Source organism: Pavona decussata, unplaced genomic scaffold, assembly GCF_977016875.1.
Source record: "Pavona decussata unplaced genomic scaffold, jaPavDecu1.1 SCAFFOLD_157, whole genome shotgun sequence".
Taxonomy (NCBI): Eukaryota; Metazoa; Cnidaria; class Anthozoa; order Scleractinia; family Agariciidae; genus Pavona; species Pavona decussata.
Window position 1 is genome coordinate 178,292 of NW_028145569.1, and position 19,199 is coordinate 197,490.

General features: G+C 37.5%; 3 protein-coding genes across 3 annotated transcripts in view; all 3 read right to left on the reverse strand.

Moving 5' to 3' along the window:
* The window catches only part of LOC146465035 (protein Wnt-8b-like), a 42,494-nt gene that overhangs the window by 18,957 nt on the left and 4,338 nt on the right, over positions 1-19,199 (reverse strand). The gene's annotated exons all lie outside the window — the stretch shown is intronic.
* Positions 926-6,814, reverse strand: LOC146465037 (macrophage mannose receptor 1-like). The gene is made up of 7 exons (XM_085128992.1): positions 6,572-6,814; positions 5,556-5,598; positions 5,100-5,285; positions 4,600-4,660; positions 3,615-3,896; positions 2,134-2,387; positions 926-1,305 (listed from the first exon to the last, which is right to left on the reverse strand). The coding sequence occupies exons 1-7, from the start codon at positions 6,812-6,814 to the stop codon at positions 1,073-1,075; spliced, it is 1,302 nt and encodes a 433-aa protein (XP_084985118.1). The 3' UTR covers positions 926-1,072.
* Positions 13,382-18,779, reverse strand: LOC146465038 (macrophage mannose receptor 1-like). Its single transcript, XM_085128993.1, has 7 exons — positions 18,497-18,779; positions 17,881-17,923; positions 17,425-17,610; positions 16,930-16,990; positions 15,945-16,226; positions 14,461-14,714; positions 13,382-13,614 (listed from the first exon to the last, which is right to left on the reverse strand). Exons 1-7 carry the CDS (start codon positions 18,737-18,739, stop codon positions 13,382-13,384), a joined length of 1,302 nt encoding a protein of 433 aa, XP_084985119.1. The 5' UTR covers positions 18,740-18,779.

The following is a 19,199-nucleotide window of genomic DNA, read 5'->3' on the forward strand; positions in this document are numbered from 1 at the left end:
CAAAGTCTAACCAGCAATGGTGAGTAGATTTTTATACAATCTCAACTTGGATGTATGAACATAAGAGACTCTCTACGACTTCCAGGTTTCCAATAGGCGAATCTTTGCTGACGTCATTGTTTACATTTTTCGTCATTAGCATACGACTTAACTCATAGAAGCCGTGGCCGTATATATAAACTAAATGCAAAGTTGAAAGACCTGATTAAATTGAGCAATTTGCGCAATTTTCAGCTCTTTGCAATCAATATTGAAGGAAATATCAGCCATCAAAAACTGCGAAATTGCAGGGTGGCAAAAAAGTTAATGAGCCATAAATTCTCTGTAAAATTTCGAGTTTTTAGAAGAGAATTTCTGCGAAACCATTCGTTGTATTTGGACTAAAATTTTCAGAGAAAATTGAAACTGTTATGCCCTTTTCAATATTCAGAGTTTTTATTTTATTATCGCCATCAGTAGTGATAAGCAAATATTAATGAGGCAAAACGTATAAAGAAAGATTCGCCTATTAACAGAGAGATCTCGCCCGAGAGAACTAGTGTCATTTTGGCGGGAAAGCGAGATAGCTGTTATTATTTTACCACGGATTTTTTGTCAGAACAGCTTGGTGGCGAAAACAAGTCCTCGAAACGTAGGTGATCCCGACGTCTTTTTTGGAATTGTAGATGGCGTTAGCCATCATTATTCAAAATGAATGGGTGTCATTGACCGCTGATAAACATACAGATTAGTGAGATCATAGAAAAAATTAAAACAAACAGCGAACATTTTGAACAAGCCTATTATTAGTGTTAGTTATATTATTATATAGTAGTCAACAGCAATAATATATTTGTGATTTGCAATAAACATGTACCGGCATTTTGCGCTAAATACAGTGATATGCGAGTACATTTTTTTTTGTTACTCGAAACTGAGCTCGATTATAAAGAAGAAATTATCATTTTCTAGAAGATATTGCAGAATACGGATCGGATAAATAGCTTTTTACAGTTAATCCTGGCATCTAAAGGAAAACTCCTTACTTTCTTCTTTCACTGTACGCAACTGATATTTTGCATGTCCTCTAAGTTTAGTTTTCTCTCTCGCAAATAAAGGGGAGCTGTCTTCCACAGCTTGTATCCTTCCAGCTGCCTCCGTGAACTGCTATTTCTACGCAGTTCTCGTAATCCTTCCGGTTGTCTGGCTGGTAAGAAGCCCAGTTGGTGTAGGTCACGTGACTGCCGTCAGCCCACAGGAATTTTCCTTCCTTGGTGACGTCATTAAGTCCGATCCAAACTCCACCAAATGGGTCTTTATTTGGATCTGCAATCGATCAATTTACATTCAAACTTCAATTCAAACTGTTTGGTTCAAGGAATCATCTTTTCGAACTCAAACTTGTCCGATCCCCAATGTAAGGTAAGACAGCTGCTTCGACAAAGGTTGTTAAAATAACGCGTAGAAGCGTACGCGATAATGCAAAAAGGTAGTCTGGGAAATACCCAATGAATTTCAATAAAAGCTCAGAATATAATCCATATTGCCTCGATTGATGAGCGAAAACTTGGGATGGAGGGCAATATGGATTATATTCTGAGTTTTTATTGAAATTTATTGGGTGTTTCCCAGACTACCTTTCGGCATTCTTGCGTACGCTTTTACGGTTTGTCGAAATAGCTGTATACACTTACCTAATATTGGGGATCGAGCAAGTTCGAGTACGTTCTGTGCACCGTTCTTCGCATCTCGAGATATTCGGGTTCCTATGTGTGCTGCCTACTAATACAGGGATATTCTTGCGCGGTTTAAAACTATGCGAAGAAAGCAGAATTTAAGAAGTGCTCTTGGTATTTGAAAAGAAAATTGGGGGTAACCGTGCATTTTATAAGAAAATAAAGCTTCAATTTGATAAAAAAAAAAGCCATACATTGCTTTGTTTTTTAGCAGTTTTTAGAATTATTGTTTCTTAGTTATCTCTAAAAAAATGCATGGATACCCCCAATTTTCTTTTTGTATTCCATTAGCCCTTCAAAAGATCTGGTTTTCCCGCATAGTAATAAACTGCGCAAAAATCCCTCTTTATTAGTAGGCACCGTCCTTAAGATAGCATGGACAGTGTGATGGTGATCGATGACAGTAATTTCAAATTACCTGTAACATTGGCCAGCTCCTCTTGGGTCAGCGCCTTTCCAATAATCATCAGATCTTTTAGATATCCCCGTAACGTCTTCCCCGTGTCTCTCTTTAGTCCGATATCATACACTGTGTTGGAATTGTCCCTTAGGAATGAGCCATTCGCTTGTGCCTGCGTTCCAACTTTCTGACCGTCCACAACGAGGTAAGCCTCGTTTGTATGTTGGTTCCAGGCTGCGGCCATATGAAACCACTTGTCAACTGAGGCATGCCTAGAATTTTTTATATAGAGGATATTACATGGCGCCCCGAAGATATGAATTTTGTTTTCGAGTGCTAAAATATTGTTTTTAACATGAGAAAATAAAATTCATATCTTCAAGCCACCGTTTAAATTTCTTTTCATTATATAGACAAATCTATCGCTCGCCATTTTTGACCGACTGTTTGCATAAACAACGGTAAAAAAAGAGGGAATTAACGTCATCAATACCAAAAGCGAGGATATGGAAAATACGCCACTTGGGTCCGGGATGTAGTTTTGTATGAATTTTACGACTGTTTTTCAGTAAAACATTCGTGTCTATGTAATATTATATAAAAAAAAAAGTACTAGATGAGTTTACGTGCCACGGGTACCAAAACCTTATTTTTCTCAAGAGTTTATGTTTGTTTAAAGAAAATTTGCTATGCTATTTACATTTTTAGGTATAAGATCTCAAGGAAAGGAAGATAAATGATAATGACGACAGCAGTTGATCCAGCTGGGGTGTTAAGCAAAGAAATTGCGAGCCAAGAATATGGATTTTAAACTGAAGTATTCGCGTTCCTTCAATTAACAAAGGGAGGAATGTACCTCCCTTCCTAGTAGCACATAAGGTCGATCTTTAAGTTATTCCTATTATTGTTACTTCTGCAAAACTGGAGATGATGATGATGATGATGATGATGACGATGGTGATGATGATGATGATGATGATGATGATGATGATGATCATCATCATCATCATCATCATCCTCATCATTATAATCATTATCATTATCATCAACTATGGTGTATCTAGCGATGATATTCTTGTGATTACGCGAAAGCTGAAACAACTAGTAGAAAGAGGGGAAGATAGTACACATGAGGGTTCAATGAATCCTGTAACGACAGGTACGGAGAGGGGGGGGGGGGGGGGGGAGGGGCGGCGGTTAAGACAATAATTACCAATAAGACGAAATTAGGAAGTCTTTTAAAAATAGAATTATTTTTAAAGAGCAATTAGCCTCTTCCCAGTTGCCAATCACCGACAAGTACTTTAAAAACAGAAAGTAAAACAGTTTAAAACAACATGCATCTTTTCTATAAGTGCATGCATCACTCCTGGTGAAATGTTTAATTGATCGGACTATGACGATTAATTTAGTTAAAAGTTGTGAAATGAATGTGTTGCTATCCTGAATTAAACGTCTCGTTTAACGTAGCTGCATAGTAATTCCTTATCAGCATTTACCCTGCAAATAACCATGGCTTGTAATCCCCAATGTTGTTGAAACCCCCAAACTGCCATTTTTCACCAGTATCGTATACACTGACAAGAAATTGTATTGGAGAAGACCAATCCGAGTAAATTGGTGAAGGACGATTAACCGGGCTCTGCAGTTTAACCCAGCTGGTGATGGTGAAACTTTCGCGTCCAAAGTTTACGGCTGGAGTAGTCGCGTAGGCGCCTGATCCGTTGAGATACAAAGACTGCACACCTTCCTCTTCTTTGTAAGTTGCTCCATTCATAAGACTGTTTAAGGGTCAAAAGAGGACATTATACTACTAGTACGTGAAGACAGTTCGATTTATGTCAATTTTATTAATGTTGCATTGACCTATGAGTGGTTTGAATTGATATTGAAAAGAAGTTAATTTAAGTCAAGTGAAGTTGATGCAGCTCTGAGAAATGCATGTACACAGGCAAATTAACTAAAGTCAATTTAATTTCCTTACCTTGACAATTTTAAATTAATACGTATAATGATGTAAGTATCGACAACACAGTTTGTGATGAGTTAAAACTGTATAGGCAGGATTCATGCATGTAAGTATCCTGCTTCTCTACCATGTGTCTTACAGGGCTATCGTTCCAAAAACCCAAATCACAAACGTGACAAATTACGATATGCTATCTCAGTCAAGATAAATAAATAATAACCTTTAGATGGCCCGATCATGTGCACAGGTATTTATCATAGGATATCATCTGTTCATCTGATCTCCAAACCGTGAGACAATATCCCTGAGGTTATTGGTCCTTTTATTTTTGTCAAAACCAAAAGACACAGGATATATGTCTACACCTCATCTCATACTTCCCAGTTTCAGTTGAGGCGTATGGCGTCATGTGGCACATTTTAACTAGTACAGTTGCAGTGAAAAGAAAATGATAGTAGATTAAAATAAAATGTTATCACTTGAGGCGGTGTGACAAACTGGGTTACTTTACTTACTTTACATCAGAATCAGTTCCGTCCAGTGTCCAGTGCGCGATAATTTGGCTTGAACTGTCACCTTTAACAAACAGACAAACAAACAAACAGTTACTGTGTACTGCTAGGATACTTATGAAGTTAAAACATATTAAACCTAGATGAGCGGAGTACGCCCTTAAGAGAGTACTGTAAGTTTTTTTCTCGTCCAGGTATAGAGTGGATTTACATTGAGTGTCGAAAGTATTTTCACGTTTGCTCTGGTTTTGCTTTACTTCGCTCCGTGATTGGGCAGCAAAACACGCGTCAACTAAACTAATCATCAGCAAAACCAAAACCAATTGTGGCTCGCTCGTACGCGTTTTCCCACGCTTAGCGCCGGTTCCAGGTATTTGCTTCGATTTCTGATTGGTTCATTGCGATGTTTCCGTCTGTTGTGAATGGCCAGAGTAATGGCAATTTATTTTTGGTTTTATGACTCTCAAATTAAAAATCGTTTTAGTATGGTAATAACTGCTAACCTGCTGTTGCGTTTGTCATAAATCGGTCAAATAAATGCGTAATGAATTTATTCTTGTATTTGCTTTCGATTGACACCAGCTCTCCACCAATCTCCTGACAGTATTTCCGTGCTCGTCCCCAGGTCTTTCTCTCAGGAAAAATCTTGAACTTCTTGGAATTATAGATGAACCAGTCATCCGGAAGAGCTGAAAAAGAAAACAATCAACAATCAAACGAACGAAGTAAAATAGGCAAGTAAACCTTTGTTCTCAGTTTTCTTATCTCCCGCATTTTGTCTTCTAATCTAAGATGTGGCTTCTAATTTTCCTCTCTTTGTGCTGCTGTTTTTTGCCGTATTTACTAATCGACGTTATGAAGCTAAACCAATAATTTCGAGAAATCTGTATCAGTAAAACACATGATAGCTACTGCCCATCAAAAGGTTACATGTAGCACTACTTCCAATCGCTTATTACCTGCTTTGTAAATGCAATGATCAACTGTACAGCGAGGAACTTCCTAAAGATAAAGAAAAGGATGATAAAGTAAGCTGCACGTGAAATTAACTCGTTTTTTTTATTTTTTTGTATCGATCACACGTTCTAGCAAAATCATTAGGGAGCTTAAGCAACGACAACGGCGACGGCAACGACAACGCCGCAAAAGAATAGATTTTATGAAGAAAAACAATTGCTTTGCACGTGCGTATTACATTTTGGTTCTTTGCCGTCCTTGTCTTGATACAAATCTCACTGCTTTTCATATGTAGATCATGCTGTTGTTACGGTAACTAGTTTGCATTTACATATCATGGAAAAGCAGTGAGGCTTATATCAAAACAAGATCACCCCCAGCATCGCTTCAAATCCAAGGCCAGGACCCCCGGTGGGTTACTCGGGTATAAACGTGACAGGGGGGTCCGACGTATTTAATTAGATATAAAATTTTCAACTCCTGTATTTTTTGGGTTGTAGATTTAACCGTGTATTTTTTTGGGTCTGAAAAAACTGCACGTATTTTTTTGGGTTCGAATTTCGGCCAGGCTAACAGTTCTTACGCAATTGAAGCAGAAAGCAGAAAGAAAGCAGCATAAAGCAGAAAGGCAGTATGTATACTGTTCTTAAAGTTGCATTTTTTGTGTATAAAAAACATGTATTTTTTTGGGTCTAAAATGCACAGTCTTATTTTTTTGGGTGCAAAATATTAGGCTCCGTCGGACCCCCCCGTCACGTTTATACCCGAGTAACCCACCTGGGGCCAGGACACTCAGCACACAACTGTAAAATGGCCTATTGGTGTTGTCCTTGTTTGTAGTAGAGAGTTAAAGACAATATGTCAGCCTCTCTTCCGATCCAAGGTCAGGTCACTAAGGATACAACTGTAAAGTGGCCCATTCCGTTCCTTCTGCTCACCCCTACCCCACCCTCTGCCCACCCCTCCCCATCCCATTCTCTTGTATTAACAAGAGTTTATTTCATATTTTGTTTCTTACCGCCATCTCATGGTATCGATATCCCGTCTTCACAACTAGGTCCTGTGGAGCATTTTTCCGACTTGAATTGTTCAGATCGCAGGTTACCCAGCCTGATGGTAGCTTCTGCGCATGCACATTGATAGACAAGCACATTGGCGTGTCCACGCAATCCCACTCACACTTTATTGGGTGGTCGGCAGTCAAAGTTGTTATCACGTGATTTTCTAAAGCCACTCCTTCCTCTCTGACAAATTTGGCCATTCTGCATCCGACAACAAGAGGTAACCACAGCAGGTTTATCCACATTATTCTGAAATTTAAAACGTGGGGATTGGAATAAATCTCTTTCTGAACAAATTTAATCTGGCAGGGTAACCGGTTGACGATATTGTTTAGCCTTTACTATTAAAAACCCTTTGGTTAATTGCGATTGCAGAACTATACCTACGCCTCTTATTAGCTTTTTTTTGTAAATCTCCTTTATTGTTTCGATTCGGGCGGAATTTTTCCCATTGAATTGGAAAATTTATACGTAACTTTATTAATATTTGTGTAAACGACACGAAACACCGTGACGTTTTGAAAAAATTTCCTGAGAACACTTTGTTATGAATTTGATGTTACCTTGGCAACTAATAGGTCTTATGACGGTTTTCGACGCCATTTTGACGAGTCGGCAAACAGGCTCGAAGTAACAGTGTTTGTATGGAAATCTGATGTCAAATAATTTTTATAAAACAGCGCTTCTGAAAAATTCATGAATTGAAAACTTTTGGCATTAGTAAAAGGATTTTAAGGAAAAAATTGGAGGGATGTAGCTGTGCCAGAAAGCGTCCAGTTGTGTTTTGAACTTTCCATGCATTTCCCTGTATTTTTTTCCCGCGAGCTATTTTTAGAGCAGTTCACGGCTGTTTCGCTAACAGAAAAATGTATGTGACGTCTTAAGAAAAATTGTCTGGGAAAGCTTTGGTATCAATTTGATGTTACCATGGCAACTTATTTTGACAGGTAGCTTTTTTAAATGAACTTTCTTGCAGCAAATTTCAGTTGTTAGATTATTTTCCTGGCTTTAAGGACATCAACAAATCCAAGATGGTGGATGCTAGATTACTGTCATTTTGAAATCGTGACATAATTCCCCCATGATATGGCGTCATCGCTTCCTTTGCGGAACTCAAAGGAAACACCTTACTAAGGAGGGGAAATCCCCCAAGGTCCCGAAGGCAAAAAAAAAAAGAGCCCGGTCTGGACAGCGGGTTAAAAAATGAACATATCTGGCCGGACCTATACTCAGGGTCTTAAAAATCAATTGAGGAGAAAAGTGCTGCCTTTGTAATGACATCTGCAAATGGTTAAACTTCCTAGTCTTCTCGGATAAGGACGATAAATCGTAGGTCCCGTCTCACAACCCTTTGTTCATGATTACTTTGTGGGACTTTAAAGAACCCACACACTGTTCGCAAGAGTAGGGAACGTAGTTTCCGGTGTTGTGGTCTGGCCTTCTATCTTTTACACTCATGCTTGGGTTAAGTGGGTGGGTGAGTGGGTGGGTGGGTGAGGTCAATATGGGCCAATGTTGACGTCCGATCTCACCCCATAGAATAGTAAACCGCTATGAGACTTGGTGATATGTCCGGTATATAAAAATTTCATTCATTTTATTTCAATTCATCTCTTCATTTAAGACGCGAAAGCAACACGCCAGTATCGAATGAACAATTTTAATTTTAAAGAAAGCATTCGAATGCTTGTATTCATTCACTAACCAAAGTAAATAACAGCAAAATTAGGCCTCGCAAAGAGATATAACGGCTGAGAGATCTTTATGGTGTCCAATTAACCATATCGACTTAAGTTTCTAAAATTATTCTTTTTTACCATTTATAATTTTACGCAGGGAAATCGTCGACAAAGCATTGTTATGGTAATCTACGTGTAAGGATTTTGTTGAAACAGGAACCACCAGAATCAATTTATTGATTATTACCTAGACGAGGCGAATCCCCTTTTTTTACTAAGAGCACTGTCTACACGTCTTGTTCAAAGGAAGCAATTATATGAACCGAAGCGTAGTGAAGTAAGGTAGAATTTATCCCAGACCATAGCATTGTTCAAAATACATTATTGCATGTCATCCCACCTGGATTATTTATGTGTTTTTCCCAGGGTTTTCCAGTTTGTTTAGCCGATTAACATAACTGACTGCAGAGCATCCGAAATGCAATTATAAAACAACCTACATTTGACCTATTTGCTTAAAAGCAAGAATTGACAATTTTCTAACAAAATTGGTTCAAGTAAAAATGGAAGAGCAACCAGTTAGTTTGTACATTTTAAAAGCTAACAAACGTTTTCTGTTTAAAGAAATTGTTAAGAAATAAACTTTCGGCTACCAGAATGAAGCATTCAACGAAACGTACGTCAAAGGCTGCACTCGATCTGGTAACCGAATTCTTAATAGGCCATTTTCCAGTTGGTGTGAAACTCATTATGAAGGCGAGTCTAAGTGCAAAGCTTTCCAAGTAAAGATTAATTTTGATTGCATTGAAATGGAAACTGATTTTCATAATAAAAGCTTTGCACTTAGCCTTGCTTTCATAATGAGGTTCTCGCCAACTCGGAAATTGCCTTTTATGAATCTTTTTGACCAGAGAACCTTTGTTAACTTTTAATAACAATATGGTACATTGTTCCAAAAGTGATAGTAAGCTGAGAAATAAAAGTAAAAGAAGAGACATAGTTATTTTCGTTTGATCGTAAGTTAATTTTTACCGATTAAAAACGATGAGATTGCTAACGCATTTAGTTTAAATGGCATACTATTTCAACCTCGGTTATGTTATGTAATCGAACGAAAGGTTCGGGGTATGGCGCAGGAAAAATAATATATTGGCAACAAGAGTGCATGCACATTTATGATTAAATGGTTACTGTAGTAACAGCCGTAGTAACAGAAAAATAAAGAAAGGGAAAGAGATTTAAGACTGTCAACCATGAAAGACTCTATCCCAGCCAGGGAGCCCAGTGCAAGACAATAATAAAATTTATAAACTTACGCGAATTAACTGTTAACCTTGTACGACACCAAGCGGCACCTTTTTGGCACGTATCAGTCTAGTGAGCATCTACTTTCAGGTAAAAGTATTAAATTTGGAGACTAGTTTGAACTCTTTTACTGAAGAAAAAAAAAAAAAGCCAGAAAATTTTGAACTCGGCAGGAACAGAAACGATATAATAACTTGGAGTAAAGCCAACCGCAATAAAAGTTTTCTTCAGGTCAATTTAACACTCTCTATAAGCGAGTTTCTGACTTAATAATTAAATTATGACTAACTGAATACGTAAAGTTTACATATTTAAAAACCATTTTAACTTACCATGAAAGAGGATCCCTCTTTTTTTTTTTTAAATATTTCTTTCTGCTTTAAAGCATTTATCCTGAACATTTGGACTCAACATATGATCAGGAATACTTCAGAAAAAATCAATCTGTCCGCAATACAATTTATTTCAATTAAGCTTTTCACCCAAATTCGGTGCCATTTAAATCATAATTTCCGAAAAAAATGAAATTGTATAAATTAAAATGAATTAAAAATTAGTTCTCTTGGTTTGATGCGCGCCATATGTTTATAAACGTTTGGCTACGCCATTTATTTTTCAGACACGAATGTATGGAAATCTCTAATTATATAGTAATAAAGGGCTGGAAGCGAAAAACTATAAAATTTATTTGTTTCAACTACTGATATAAGCTTCCAGATGTTTTTGAATAGATTAAAAAAGTATCCTCTCCCATGACAAGTATTCAATATTTTTTCTGAAAAGAAAAACGCCAACCAGTTTTTGCCAAAAAAATCGTTAGTATCCTAAAAAAGTAATGTGGCGAATGGCCAAGCACTCAGACGTACCTCTTAGATAGAATAAAATACTCTCAGTTGTCGTCGAGAATATATTTTAATCTCAGATCAGAAAGATTTGCAACTCTCCCTACATTAGTATATTTAGCCGAATGAGAAGAGCTAGCTAGAGTCTGTCGTATCCTTAGAGATTTAAAAAACCTAGCCAAAATGAATCCAATGCAGTCTTGTGTGTATTTTAATCTGCATGGGCATGTATTAATTCTTGGACGTTTAATTTCCAAGGAATTGAGAAATGGACATGACCTTTCGTAATTCTGTTTAACTTGTCATTTTAAATAAATTAAGAAAGACACCAGGAATTGTTTTCTATTCGCTTGTTAGTATCCATTGCCAAACTCGACCTCTGTCATCGCTTTCCTTTCCTGTGCTACAGACAAGTACAGAGTGCACTAGTCGATACCATGTTTGTGCTAACGCCTCAATTAATAATTAATTTCAAAGAAGCCTATATTTTTTATTACTATTTTATGGTCCAACACCTTCTCCACCACAGCGTATGTCTCCCTTGGCTGAAAAAAAAAAAACTAACTAAAATATACATTCATTGGCCTATTCACGGAGAGTCTGCAATGGGTTTAAATATTTATCCAATCTAGTCTTTTTTGGTGATTTAACAATAAAAATAAAAGAAATAAATGATGTCTGTATACGAATATTTTTAATTCGGCCTCAGTTCTAATAAACAGTGACCGTAGACAAATTAGAAGGATTTGTATGGAGTCATTGAAGCATAAAAGTGCAGATACCTCGCCCCGAAATTTTCTAACATGTGTCATCGGAGCATGAAAGTTCCAATAACTCACCTTCTAATTGCACTAAGATGCTGATTTTGTAAAAAGTAGGCATTTTTCATGGTTTTAAAAATTCAAATATTTTTTACGTCACCGATGACTCCAAGGCCCCGTTTTACTCATAGTAAAACAAATAAATGACATCTCTATATGAACCTTTTAAATTCTGTCTCAGTTCTAATCAACAGTGACCGTAGAAAAGTTAGAAGATTTTGTATGGAGTCATTGAAGCATAAAAGTGCAAATACCTCGCCCCGAAATTTTCTAACACTGAGACAAAATTACAAGGATTTGTACAGTGTCATCGGAGCATGAAAGTGCCAATATCTCACCTGCAAATTTCAATAAGATACTGAATTATTAAACACTAGGCATTTATTACCATGGTGTTTGCCATCATCTGAATAAATCCCATAATTTTATAAATTATTAATGATAAAAATAATAATGCTAACTTACTTGGTAACTTCGAACGGGTGAGCTGGCCATGCTCCCAACGCTTCTACCAGTTACACTGACATCACTGAACCTAGTGGAACCACTGTAAACACCACAGGCATCTTCATTCTTTAAGACTGGGACACTGAAGATAGTCTGCACTGGAGCTCGAGAGTTTTATGCTCACGAAAACACACTTGGAATTTTTTTCCAGCAAGTTGACACGATCAGGAGTTTCACAGAAAATTGCTTAGACAAACGGATACTACCTCTCATTTATCAATTATCAGTTTTACACAAAGTCGATTAGGTTGAAAAAAGGTCGTAGAAATTCAATGATTCAGTTATCAATGTGATTCGGATTACGTTTATCGACCACGCTGCCTCCTAGATAAATGCAGCCATTTGCAGATAGTAAAAACAAACTAGAGTTATAACTCTAGAAAGTCTATGGATGATCTGCAGCTTCTCAGAGTCTAACCAACAATGGAAAGTAGATTTTTATAAACTGTCTCAACTTGGATGTATCAACACAAGAGACTCTCTACGTTACTCTAAGTTACGACTTCCTTGCTCCTAATGTGTGGCTTCATAGCTCAGTTGGTAGAGCATCGCACCGGTAACGCGGAGGTCACGGGTTCGAATCCCGTTGAAGCCTGAATCTTTTTTCAGGCTTCTAATTTCCAATTGCATAAATTGGAAAAATTCACTGCGATGATCACTTCTCACTTTCTTCGAGTTTTCCGAAAGGCGAATCTTTGATGACGTCATTGTTTACATTTTTCCTCATTAGCATACGACTTAACTCATAGAAGCCGTGGCCGTATATATAAACTAAATGCAAAAGTTGAAGTAGCTGATTAAGTTGAGCAATTTGTGCAATTTTCAGCTCTTTGCAATCAATATTGAAGGACATATCAGCCATCAAAAACTGCGAAATTGCTGGGTTAATGAGCCATAAATTTTCTGTAAAATTTTGAGTTTTTAAAAGAGAATTTCTCCGAAACCATTCATTGTACTGGGGCTAAAATTACCAGAGAAAACTGAAACTGTGATGCCCTTTCAATATTCAGAGTTTTTATTTGATTATCGTCATCAATAATAATAAGCAAATATTAATGTGGCAAAAAGTAAAAAAAAAGAAAAAGAAAAGACGTAGTGTCATTTTGGCCGGAAAACGAGATAGCTGTTATTATTTTACAACGAGTTTTTTGTTAGAACAGCTTGGTGGCGAAAACAAGTCCTCGAAACGTAGGTGATCCCGTCTTTTTGGAATTGTAGAAGGGGTTAGCTATCATCATTTAAAATGAATGGGTTTCATTGACCGCTGATAAACATAGAAATTAGCGACATCATAGAAAAAATTAAAAATTAAGAGCGAAGCCTATTATTAGTGTTAGTTATATTATTATATAGTAGTCAACAGCAATAATATATTTGTGATTTGCAATAAACACGTGCCTGTTTTTCGCGCTAAATACGATAATATGCGTAGTACATTTTTTTGCTACCCGAAACTAAGCTCGATTATAAAGAAGAAATTATCATTTTCTAGAAGATATTGCAGAATACGGATCGGATAAATAGCTTTTTACATTTAATCCTGGCATCTAAGGGAAAACTCTTTACTTTCTTCCTTCACTGTACTCAACTGATATTTTGCATGTCCTCTAAGTTTAGTTTTCTTTCTCGCAAATAAAGGGGAGCTGTCTTCCACAGCTTGTATCCTTCCAGCTGCCTCCGTGAACTGCTATTTCTACGCAGTTCTCGTAATCTTTCCGGTTGTCTGGTTGGCTAGAAGCCCAGTTGGTGTAGGTCACGTGACTGCCATCAGTCCACAGGAACTTTCCTTCCTTAGTGACGTCATTCAGACCGATCCACACTCCACCAAATGGGTCTTTATTTGAATCTGAAATCGATCAATTTACATTCAAACATCAATTCAAACTGTTTGGTTCAAGGGGTCATCTCTTCGTACTCAAACTTGTCCGATCCCCAATATAAGGTAGGTGTATACAGCTGTTTCGACAAAGGTTGTTCAAATAACGTGTAACAGCGTACGCGATAATGCCGAAAGGTAGTCAGAGAAATAACCAATAAATTTCGATAAAAGCTCAGAATCCATATTGCCCGCCATCTCAAGTTTTCGCTGTACAATCGAGGCGATATGGATTATATTCTGAGCTTTTATTGAAATTCATTGGGTATTTCCCAGACCACCTTTTGGCATTGTTGCGTACGCTTTTTACGATTTTTTGGACAACTTTTGTCGAAGTAGATGTATACACTTACCTGATATTGGGGATCGGGCAAGTTCGAGTACGTTCTGTGCACCGTTCTTCGCATCTCGAGATATTCGGGTTCCTATGTGTGCTGCCTACTAATACAGGGATATTCTTGCGCGGTTTAAAACTATGCGAAGAAAGCAGAACTTAGCAAGTGCTCTTGGTATTTGAAAAGAAAATTGGGGGTAACCGTGCATTTTATAAGAAAATAAAGCTTCAATTTGATAAAAAAAAAAAAATGCCATACATTGCTTTGTATTTTAGCACTTTTTAGAATTAATGTTTCTTAGTTGTCTCTAAAAAATGCATGGATACCCCCAATTTTCTTTTTGTATTCCATTAGCCCTTCAAAAGATCTGGTTTTCCCGCATAGTAATAAACTGCGCAAAAATGCCTCTCTATTAGTAGGCACCGTCCTTAAGATAGCATGGACAGTGTGATGGTGATCGATGACAGTAATTTCAAATTACCTGTAACATTGGCCAGCTCCTCTTGGGTCAGCGCCTTTCCAATAATCATCAGATCTTTTAGATATCCCCGTAACGTCTTCCCCGTGTCTCTCTTTAGTCCGATATCATACACTGTGTTGGAATTGTCCCTTAGGAATGAGCCATTCGCTTGTGCCTGCGTTCCAACTTTCTGACCGTCCACAACGAGGTAAGCCTCGTTTGTATGTTGGTTCCAGGCTGCGGCCATATGAAACCACTTGTCAACTGAGGCATGCCTAGAATTTTTTATATAGAGAATATTACATGGCGCCCCGAAGATATGAATTTTGTTTTCGAGTGCTAAAATATTGTTTTTAACATGAGAAAATAAAATTCATATCTTCAAGCCACCGTTTAAATTTCTTTTTATTATATAGACAAATCTATCGCTCGCCATTTTTGACCGACTGTTTGCATAAACAACAGTAAAAAAAAAAAAGAGGGAATTAACGTCATCAATACCAAAAGTGACGATATGGAAAATACGCCACTTGGGTCCGGGATGTAGTTTTGTATGAATTTTACGACTGTTTTTCAGTAAAACATTCGTGTCTATGTAATATTATATAAAAAAAAAAGTACTAGATGAGTTTACGTGCCACGGGTACCAAAACCTTATTTTTCTCAAGAGTTTATGTTTGTTTAAAGAAAATTTGCTATGCTATTTACATTTTTAGGTATAAGATCTCAAGGAAAGGAAGATAAATGATAATGACGACAGCAGTTGATCCAGCTGGGGTGTTAAGCAAAGACATTGCGAGCCAAGAATATGGATTTTAAACTGAAGTATTCGCGTTCCTTCAATTAACAAAGGGAGGAATGTACCTCCCTTCCTAGTAGCACATAAGGTCGATCTTTAAGTTATTCCTATTATTGTTACTTCTGCACAACTGGAGATGATGATGATGATGATGATGATGATGATCATCATCATCATCATCATCATCATCATCCTCATCATCATCATCATCATTCTCATCATCATCATCATCATCCTCATCATTATAATCGTTAGCATTATCATCAACTATGGTGTATCTAGCGATGATATTCTTGTGATTACGCGAAAGCTGAAATAACTAGTAGAAAGAGGGGAAGATATTACACATGAGGGTTCAATGAATCCTGTAACGACAGGTACGGGGGGGGGGGGGGGGGCGGCGGTTAAGACAATAATAACCAATAAGACGAAATTAGGAAGTCTTTTAAAAATAGAATTATTATTAAAGAGCAATTAGCCTCTTCCCAGTTGCCAATCACCGACAAGTACTTTAAAAACAGAAAGTAAAACAGTTTAAAACAACATGCATCTTTTCTATAAGTGCATGCATCACTCCTGGTGAAATGTTTAATTGATCGGACTATGACGATTAATTTAGTTAAAAGTTGTGAAATGAATGTGTTGCTATCCTGAATTAAACGTCTCGTTTAACGTAGCTGCATAGTAATTCCTTATCAGCATTTACCCTGCAAATAACCATGGCTTGTAATCCCCAATGTTGTTGAAACCCCCAAACTGCCATTTTTCACCAGTATCGTATACACTGACAAGAAATTGTATTGGAGAAGACCAATCCGAGTAAATTGGTGAAGGACGATTAACCGGGCTCTGCAGTTTAACCCAGCTGGTGATGGTGAAACTTTCGCGTCCAAAGTTTACGGCTGGAGTAGTCGCGTAGGCGCCTGATCCGTTGAGATACAAAGACTGCACACCTTCCTCTTCTTTGTAAGTTGCTCCATTCATAAGACTGTTTAAGGGTCAAAAGAGGACATTATACTACTAGAACGTGAAGACAGTTCGATTTATGTCAATTTTATTAATGTTGCATTGACCTATGAGTGGTTTGAATTGATATTGAAAAGAAGTTAATTTAAGTCAAGTGAAGTTGATGCAGCTCTGAGAAATGCATGTACACAGGCAAATTAACTAAAGTCAATTTAATTTCCTTACCTTGACAATTTTAAATTAATACGTATAATGATGTAAGTATCGACAACACAGTTTGTGATGAGTTAAAACTGTATAGGCAGGATTCATGCATGTAAGTATCCTGCTTCTCTACCATGTGTCTTACAGGGCTATCGTTCCAAAAACCCAAATCACAAACGTGACAAATTACGATATGCTATCTCAGTCAAGATAAATAAATAATAACCTTTAGATGGCCCGATCATGTGCACAGGTATTTATCATAGGATATCATCTGTTCATCTGATCTCCAAACCGTGAGACAATATCCCTGAGGTTATTGGTCCTTTTATTTTTGTCAAAACTTAAAGACACAGGATATATGTCTGCACCTCATCTCATATTTCCCAGTTTCAGTTGAAGCATATGGCGTCATGTTGCACATTTTAACTAGTACAGTTGCAGTGAAAAGAAAATAACAGTAGCTTATAATAAAATGTTATCACTTGAGGCGGTGCGACAAACTGGGTTAGTTTACTTACTTTACATCAGAATCAGTTCCGTCCAGTGTCCAGTGCGCGATAATTTGGCTTGAACTGTCACCTTTAACAAACAAACAAACAAACAGTTACTGTGTACTGCTAGGATACTTATGAAGTTAAAACATATTAAACCTAGATGAGCGGAGTACGCCCTTAAGAGAGTACTGTAAGTTTTTTTCTCGTCCAGGTATAGAGTGGATTTACATTGAGTGTCGAAAGTATTTTCACGTTTGCTCTGGTTTTGCTTTACTTCGCTCCGTGATTGGACAGCAAAACACGCGTCAACTAAACTAATCATCAGCAAAACCAAAACCAATCGTGCCTCGCTCGCCTGCGTTTTCCCACGCTTAGCGCCGGTTACAGGTATTTGCTTCGATTTCTGATTGGTTCATTGCGCTGTTTTCGTCTGTTGTGAATGGCCAGAGTAATGGCAATTTATTTTTGGTTTTATGACTCTCAAATAAAAATCGTTTTAGTATGGTAACAACTGCTAACCTGCTGTTGCGTTTGTCATAAATCGGTCAAATAAATGCGTAATGAATTTATTCTTGTATTTGCTTTCGATTGACACCAGCTCTCCACCAATCTCCTGACAGTATTTCCGTGCTCGTCCCCAGGTCTTCCTCTCAGGAAAAATCTTGAACTTCTTGGAATTATAGATGAACCAGTCATCAGGAAGAGCTAAAAAAGAAAACAATCAATAATCAAACGAACAAAATAAAATAGGCAAGTAAACCTTTGTTCTCAGTTTTCTTATCTCCCGCATTTTGTCTTCTAATCTAAGATGTGGCTTCTAATTTTCCTCTCTTTGTGCTGCTGTTTTTTGCCGTATTTACTAATCGACGTTATGAAGCTAAACCAATAATTTCGAGAAATCTGTATCAGTAAAACACATGATAGCTACTGCCCATCAAAAGGTTACATGTAGCACTACTTCCAATCGCTTATTACCTGCTTTGTAAATGCAATGATCAACTGTACAGCGAGGAACTTCCTAAAGATAAAGAAAAGGATGATAAAGTAAGCTGCACGTGAAATTAACTCGTTTTTTTATTTTTTTGTATCGATCACACGTTCTAGCAAAATCATTAGGGAGCTGAAGCAACGACAACGGCGACGGCAACGACAACGCCGCAAAAGAATAGCTTTTATGAGCAAAAACAATCGCTTTGCACGTGCGTTTTACATTTTGGTTCTTTACCGTCCTTATTTTGATACAAACCTCTCTGCTTTTCATAGATCATACTGTTCTTACGGTAACTAGTTTGCATTTACATATCATGGAAAAGCAGTGAGGCTTATATCAAAATTAGGTCACCCCAGCCTCGCTTCAAATCCAAAGCCAGGACACTCACAACACAACTGTAAAATGGCTATTGGTGTTGTCCTTGTTTGTAGTAGAGAGTTAAAGACAAGATGTCAGCCTCGCTTCAAACAAAAGGTCAGGATACAACCGTAAAGTGGCCCATTCCCTTCCTTCTGCTCACCCCTACCCCACCCTCTGCCCACCCCTCCCCATCCCATTCTCTTGTATTAACAAGAGTTTATTTCATATTTTGTTTCTTACCGTTATCTCATGGTATCGATATCCCGTCTTCACAACTAGGTCCTGTGGAGCATTTTCCCGACTTGAATTGTTCAGATCACAGGTGACCCAGCCTGAAGGTAGGTTCTGGGCATGTACATTGATAGAGAAGCACATTGGCGTGTCCACGCAATCCCACTCACACTTTATTGGGTGGTCGGCAGTCAAAGTTGTTATCACGTGATTTTCTAAAGCCACTCCTTCCTCTCTGACAAATTTGGCCATTCTGCATCCGACAACAAGCGGTAACCACAGCAGGTTTATCCACATTATTCTGAAATTTAAAACATGGGGATTGGAATAAATCTGTTTTTTTGTAAATCTCGTTAATTTTTTCGATTCGGGGGGAATTTTCCCAGTTGAATTTGAAAATTGATACGTAACTTTATTAATGTTGGTGTAAACGACACGAAACACAGTGACGTTTTGGAAAAATTACCTGGGAACACTTTGTTATAAATTTGATGTTATCTTGGCAACTAATAGGCCTTATCACGGTTTTCGACGCCATTTTGACGAGTCGGCAAACAGGCTCGAAATAACAGTGTTTATATGGAAATCCGATGTCAAATAATTTTCATAAAACATCGCTTCTGAAAAATTCTTAAATTGCAAACTTTTGGCACTAGTAAATGGATTTTAAGAAAAAAAATCGGAGGGATGTAGCTGTGCCAGAAAGCATCCA

Coding starts and splice junctions, on each gene's coding strand:
- LOC146465037 (XM_085128992.1), bottom strand. CDS start 6,814: ATGGCCAAATTTGTCAGAGAGGAAGGAGTGGCTTTAGAAAATCACGTG. Junction 4,661..5,099: donor TATGACAAACGCAACAGCAG/GTTAGCAGTTAT, acceptor TGTTTGTTAAAG/GTGACAGTTCAAGCCAAATT. Junction 2,388..3,614: donor AAGCCATGGTTATTTGCAGG/GTAAATGCTGAT, acceptor AAAAAATTCTAG/GCATGCCTCAGTTGACAAGT.
- LOC146465038 (XM_085128993.1), bottom strand. CDS start 18,739: ATGGCCAAATTTGTCAGAGAGGAAGGAGTGGCTTTAGAAAATCACGTG. Junction 17,924..18,496: donor ATCGATACCATGAGATAACG/GTAAGAAACAAA, acceptor CTTTATCTTTAG/GAAGTTCCTCGCTGTACAGT. Junction 14,715..15,944: donor AAGCCATGGTTATTTGCAGG/GTAAATGCTGAT, acceptor AAAAAATTCTAG/GCATGCCTCAGTTGACAAGT.